General features: G+C 43.7%; 1 protein-coding gene across 1 annotated transcript; it reads right to left on the bottom strand.

Annotated features, from left to right (window-relative positions):
• Positions 1-3,428: 3,428 nt before the first annotated feature.
• On the bottom strand, positions 3,429-6,103 carry LOC309831738 (small ribosomal subunit protein eS12). The gene is made up of 6 exons (XM_082669060.1): positions 6,007-6,103; positions 5,827-5,877; positions 5,530-5,646; positions 4,483-4,585; positions 3,929-4,030; positions 3,429-3,522 (listed from the first exon to the last, which is right to left on the bottom strand). The coding sequence occupies exons 2-6, from the start codon at positions 5,838-5,840 to the stop codon at positions 3,460-3,462; spliced, it is 399 nt and encodes a 132-aa protein (XP_082525186.1). The 5' UTR covers positions 5,841-5,877; positions 6,007-6,103; the 3' UTR covers positions 3,429-3,459.
• Between the last annotated feature and the right edge of the window lie 887 nt (positions 6,104-6,990).

The following is a 6,990-nucleotide window of genomic DNA, read 5'->3' as shown; positions in this document are numbered from 1 at the left end:
CAAGTCCTACCAAGAGTTCTGTAGTAAGCATACTTACAGCTATAACCATTCTTTCATTTGTAATTGGTCAATGAATGGGTTAACTAAATTGATGCTTTATAATTTTTCTCACCCTTTATCAGAAAATGAAAGGTTAACAGAACCTCCCGGGTTGGTAGGGCCACAAAATAACCACCAGTCTCCACCTTCACGTTTCACAACTGAGTTTAGTTCCCAAAGAGGAAACCACAGACTCAGCTTCTACCTATAAAAGCACTTCTCTACTCGTTTATCCCCTTCCCAAAGCCAATTTGCCACTGGAAACAAATTAGGAATGCGGTGATGAAAGTGGTCAGTGAAAAAGGGGCAAAAGAAATGTCAAGAAACGACACTCTTAAGGCATGTTTCATAAGAGAGCTTAAAAGATTGCCCCTTTAGTGCAGGTCTTAATAATTCCTAGGGTCACCCACCTCCCTCATTTCTAAGCCTTTTCAAGCAAAAGCCAGGTTGTAATGCAACTTCAATCAGCAGACTCGGCCCTGTTATGTTTTGGGTAAAAAAACTGGCTGAGACATCTCACTTGTGGTATGATAAAGCTTTAATTTAGGTGTGCTTATGCCATTTGAAGTGTAAGCCGCTGTTGTTTAAAAAGGACTGATTTCTGCCTGGGGAGCACCAGTACCACCAATCCTTCTGAACACTGATGTGTTAATATTTATGTAGCCCAAGCCCTAAATACCTGATCACCCTCTGTACAATTATTCTTCAATTCTGACTGTGACCATCCCCCCTCTGCCCCCAGCACCTGGCCACGGGCAACGAGTCAGACTTCATCCAAGTTTCTCTCTGGGAGGCTGGGGAAGCCTGGTGGCATCTCTTGGGTACCTGCATAGCCCAGCCATGATGCCTCCATTGCTCTTGCTAGAAATTACTCCTGAAATTCCATATTGCCTTGTGGATTGGGCTTTATGAGGACCCCAGCTGGGAGGACAATGCCCTACCCCACTGAGCCATCACCCTGCCCCACCCTCAGCCTGGAATGAAGGCTGTGATCTTACTTCCCCTCCTTGGTTAAATGTCCTCTCCTTCCTCCTCTATGAAGAGGGCAGGAAGACGCAAAGCTTGCCTGTGCTTAACATATTCCTTGATCCCAACTTTTTGCACTCTCATCCATAAAGAAAAAAGAAATTCAAGCTCCATTTAAAGGGCTAGTCTTTAGTAAAACAGATGTTTCCACATTTCTAGGGTTCCTAACACCTCTGCCTATGTTTTCATTGCCTCAACAACCCAGTTTAAGATAAATTCTTGTTTTTAATGGACACCTACCTAATACAGCCTTTTTACAATTTTTCTATGGATGTCCTGATTATTTTTAAAAGAATTTAAAGTGGTTTACCAAAAACACACATAATAGAAATTTTAATAAAATCAGGACCAGGCAAAAATTTTTTAAGTGTAAGAGTTAAGAACAAAGAAAATGGATTTGGCTTGGAGGTTTTCTTGCAACCCAGTGAAAGGGTAGTCTCATGAGGGATGCCCTCAAACTATTATTTTCCCCAGTAAGAGAATGAAGACATCTGCTTCTGCCCTGGCACCTTTGCATGGATGGCCTCCCTCATGAATCCCATAGAAGCTATAGACAAGTCACAATTTCAAGGCTAAAGCTATGTTCCTTTGAGCTGGGTTTTGAAGACTGCCAGGTAGACAAAAAAGAAAGGTACTTCAGGCAAAGACAGAAAGACCTAATAGATTTAGTCATGAGAAAAAGGATAATCACTTCACTGCAACTGAGCAGTGCGGATGAAAAACTGGGGCCATTGCCACCTGGAGTCTACAGGCTATAAAAGGCAGAGGTGGGGCAGAGGACATCCGAGGGCTCTGGCTTGGGAAAGCGACAGAAGTAACACAAAAAAATGTTAACACTTGGTGCAGAGCTTGGCATACATTAGCAGGTCAACAGCTCTTCCCCTTCCTCTCACAAAAAGCACTGACCTTAAGGGGAAGATAAAATTCACTGAGGCACACAAAACTTGAAGGTTTTCACAGGGTGCTGTCTAGTGCGCACCATTAGTGTACTGCTGATCAAAGACAAACAAGTGGAAACTGTCCCAGGCTGGCCTTAGAGAAGTAAATAGGACCAGTCTGAACTCTGGAACTATTACAATAGAAGGCGTGGGCAGAGGGAGAAACAAGGGACTGAGGTACAGCATGGCAAAGGCCAAAGGAGACCACAAATAAAATTTTCTAAAAAGTCAGGAAGAGGGCAAAAGAAAAAGGTCATTAAGAAGCTAGTTTGACCATAAGTGTCTTGGTGACCATAACATTCTAGCAGACAGAAGCCAGAAAACACACTGAAAGTTAATTTTCAACAATGGACTTAGCCAGGTAGTATCTACAATAAGATAGGGTCAAGGATAGAATATTTCTTTAAGTGTGTTTTGTAGCTCAGCTGACAGCAAATATGGAAATATCGAAAAACCAATGCTGATGTAATCCCAAATCAGAGTTAACATTCAGCAAACAGATTAGCTTCAAAAAGTCTTCCCAGCACTAATTTCAAAAAGGGGTGAATATGAAAATGCACTTTGCTGTAATCCAACAGTTTTCCCTAGCCTGAATTACACAATTTCCCATAAAGGATCAAACAAAAATATGGTTTTTCCACTGCATCAACAGACTCAAAACAGCACCAAATACAGCATAGGGACTCAAAATGTTAAGCAGACAGTGATATAAAGAAATCACAATTAAAAGCAAACTAAATTCATTTTCCCTTCACATGTGCCCTATAACTGTATAGTAGGACAGGCAAACCAGGGGAGAGAAACTCAGAAGTACCCCAGTTGGCAATTTACGAGGGATTCCAATTTTAAGACTTCCATTAGTCCTACCTGGCTCAACATTTCGTACTCACACAAACCCAACTTGATCCAGGCTTGAATGGGTCACCATTCAATGGGTCACCATTACTTCTCCCTACTGAGTTTCTAGAGGGACTAGAAATACATAGAAACACATCTTGTTTGTGGCTAATATTTAGGTAAATAAGACACTCTGACCTTCCCTAATGGGCATGTGCATAAGCGCACCTGGACTTCATGTACCTTCTAGTGTCCCACAGCCTAAATCCAATCCAGCTTTAGGATTTTAAGTTATTGACACCCACACTTGACTAGCCTCAACCCATTTCTCTTGGTCCTAGGATGGCCTCGTCATAGTCGTGATGAATGTCCACACCCAAGAAACCCTGTCACCAATACCTCACTGTAAGCCTATCTTCACTTGGGCTCTTCTACTTGCCAACACTGAAGTTACTTACTGGTTGGGAGAAAAGGCTTTCACTTAGAACCAGGCGACAGAGAGCATGCTTCCAGTTATTTTGCAATGAATATCTTTTGTTCTTCATTAACAGGGACCTTACTTTACTGCCCCAAATAAAAAACCAGAGATGAGGAACAAGAGCCTAGTTTTTTTATTTGATCATTTCTTGCATTTGAAGTACTCCTCGATGACATCCTTGGCCTGAGACTCTTTGCCATAGTCCTAAAAAAAACATATGTGATTTTACTAAAATTTAGAAACTCAACTAAATTGTTAGCACTAGTTATAATGAAGCTTTAAAAAAAATCAGCACGTCTCGTGAAAATGCTTCCCACCATTAAAATGTCTTGTAGCCATTTTCAGGGACCTTAAAGACTTCAATGTCTTTAAGGCTCGTAACACGGCTTTCCTATTGCCAGCATTTTCTAAATTTCTGCAGAAACACATTCAGATAAGCAGATTCATTGGCTGGCTTAATTATGTCTTATTTCCCTTTTCTGCAAGGCAGAAGGCTTTTTCTAAGTTTGCTGAGGATTACGCATTTTTTGCTTCGAAGAGATTGACTTAACTCACAGTGAAGCGCATCTACCCAGCGCAGCCTTCACCCCGCACACCGGTACCGACTTACCTTAACCACCACACAGCTGCAGCCAACCACTTTACGGGGTTTCCCCTCTCTGTCAATTTTACAGAGGCCTACCCATTCCCCTAGTTTCTTGTTGTCATCAACCTATCAGGGGGGAATAAAAACAAAGATCACCACACTCCAAGGCTTTAATGCTATTGGTAACACAGTACATTATATGAAAGGGAGCTGTAGTCAGAGAGGGTGACATGGCAGTTTCCTCATATCAGTTCAGTAGAGGGAGCCAGTTGTCATCATGCACAGCACCAAGACCCCCTATCAACACCCTTCCTATCTTTTGTTCTGTACCAGCATAAAATTAGCATTTAATTCTGCAGGAATAAAAATGTTTCTAGAACTAGTTTTATCATAGCCAACAATGCCAAATTTGTGACGCTTTTCACAGCTGCAGAAAACAAAGAGCTCGTTACAAAATTTGCTCCGGTATGACAAAAATCATTATGGATAGCATTTATGTGGACACATGTCCCTAACTGGCCCAATTTCCATTAAGCTACTTTGGCTTTCAGAAAAACCAAATTCAATGAGAAACTTACCTTAATCAGGTTGATTTGGTGCTCAGCACAAAGGGCCTCCACCAGCTTGACATACATAGGCTCATCACAGTTGGATGCAAGCACACAGAGATGGGCTTGGCGCCTGAAATGCAAATCCAACAGTAGATGTTAAAATTCACATCTAAATCCACTACTGTGCTCTAGAAGAGTTATCTTTGCACTGGCTACACTGGCAAAACATAAGCAGCCACTGAAGAATATAACTTTAGTTTGACGTAGGTACCACCAGGCATATGTTCCTTAACTTCATCTACAGAATCACCCTGTCTTCAGTAACTCTTAAAACTTCAAATGTTATATATAGGAACTAGTGTCCTAAATTGTTACCTGTTACTAGCCCAGACCCTTAATATTGCAGAGTATTTTCAAGGTACAAATAGTAGACTCGTATCAGGAACTTTCCAACAAGTGCTGTCTTCACTGGATTCAACTGGCCAACCTACACCAAATTGAATAAACTTAAATTTACCTAACTTAATAACCCTTTCACAACATTTTTCAGCTCTAATAGTTAACAGCTGTTTTGCCAATGTTACCCACCCAGAGACCTCACTGAGTAAATTTACAATTATCCCACACCCACATTGGTCTCCACAGCTACTGTACAAAGTTCATACCAAAACCAGATGTTTCTGCCACTTTAATATAATGGTTCTAATTTGCAAAGTGCTAAATAAAAGTTCCCACCTATCCCCTAAATAACAGTGAAATTAGCCCCAAAAGCTACAGGTTTGTCAGACTGCTAGTTTTCACTCATAAAAGGAGTGAAGGGGTATCCGACAATTTAAGTCATCATTCAAACACTGTAGTTTCACTTTAGGAATCAAGTGCTCATCCCCATTCCAAACCCACACACTTTAAGTGGGTCATTAGAGATCTGAGTTCTGATACCTTTTCCTAGGTTTCCTGTAGAACGGATGCCATTCAGAACCTCTGTGCTAACACCATGAACTTCACGCTTTCTTCCCTCGGCTGCAGTTTTGTTCCGGTTCCAACACCCCACCGTATTGAGACTGATACACGTACTTGTCTAAGGCTTTGGCAGCTTCGCGAATTCCACGTGCTAGGCCATCGTGGATGAGGGCGGTCTTCAGCACCTCTTGCAGAGCAGTATTAACGTCCATTACACCTCCAGCAGCAATGCTGAAAAACAAAAAAATTAAGCTATTAATAAGTTCCCGCACACCATCTAACGCCTTGCACTTGGCAGTCATCAGCGAGGTAGGTCAGACGCGCTTAAGGCGCCACGGCCGACCCAGAGCCCGCACTACCGGCTCGAAGCCCACGCCTGGGCCGCACCACCACCCCGGGCCCTGGGCTCACCCTTCCTCGGCCATGGCGGTGGGTTACGGGTGGAGCCGAATCTTGAATGCACTACAATACAAAAAGCAAAAAAGTGGTTGATAAATAGATTCAACTTAGGTGCAAATATTTAACGTCAATCCCTGGCAAAAAACAGCGAGCCACGCTTCGTAAACACCACCCTAGCTTTCCTCCACTCACCCCGCGCCTCCGCCTCCGCGCGGCTCCGCGGCGGCAGGGAAAGAGAACGAACGTACCCTCAAGACGGTATTTAAGGGTTTCCCAGGACCCCTAGGCGCATGTGCACTCCCTTCCGTGCAAGAGCTGGCTCTGGCAGTGCCGGTCTCGAGAATTTCTGTTTCCGGACTGAGGTGGTTCTGAGACAGGGGTCCTGCTAGCCTTCTAGCAGGACCGGTCATGACTCTGTTCGGCGGTCATTGGACCGCACAACAGGCACTAACGCGGGCAGCCTCCCAACGTCATTCCCAGCCGGCGCCCGCGGAGGCCCAGAGAACTCGTCCTACGGAGCGCGAGAAGGGCCAAGCTCTCCTGTCTGCGCGATCTTGTAAGTCCCGCGGAGCCCAGGCTCTGTCGGAACACCAGTTTTAACCCCTTCTGACACTATAATTGTAATTTCCTATCGACCCCACCAACTGGGCCTCCCTGAACTGCACACTCTCTCCCTTCAATTTTAAGTCATTCTGAATGTTCATGAATTTTTCATTCTGTGGGTGATCTTCGCCCGCGCGCGCATCTCTCTGTTCTCATGAAACGAAAGCTCGCTACTTCTGAGCGCATTGCAAATTCCACTTTCCCGGCGACTGTTAGTTAAGTGGAACCTCTGGCCAGCCCGGTGGTTGGTTACGGTTTCCTAATATAGTTCGTTTTAAAAGAAGGTTTGTTTGTTTGTTTTCTTTTTCTTTTTAACACTAAATTGTCCCCTGGATTCGTAACCCCGTCCAAATCGGGATTTAACAGGTGCATTGAAACACCTGCAATGTTTCAGGTAGGGACAGGGACAGGGACAGGGTCTGGAAATACAGAGATGAAAACGTAGTCTTTGAGAAATCCGGCGTTAATTTCGCCTTCCAGGACTGACGGAGTTAGTGCAATCTGAGAAGTCAGTTTTAACTCTGATTTTCCCGGGAAGCAACATTCTGAATTTTGCATTTATTGGCCATTCCC

Source organism: Grampus griseus, assembly GCF_964374135.1.
Source record: "Grampus griseus genome assembly, chromosome: 13".
Classification (NCBI taxonomy): domain Eukaryota; kingdom Metazoa; phylum Chordata; class Mammalia; order Artiodactyla; family Delphinidae; genus Grampus; species Grampus griseus.
Note: the sequence above shows the minus strand (reverse complement) of the source record. Positions and strands in the feature narration are given on the sequence as shown.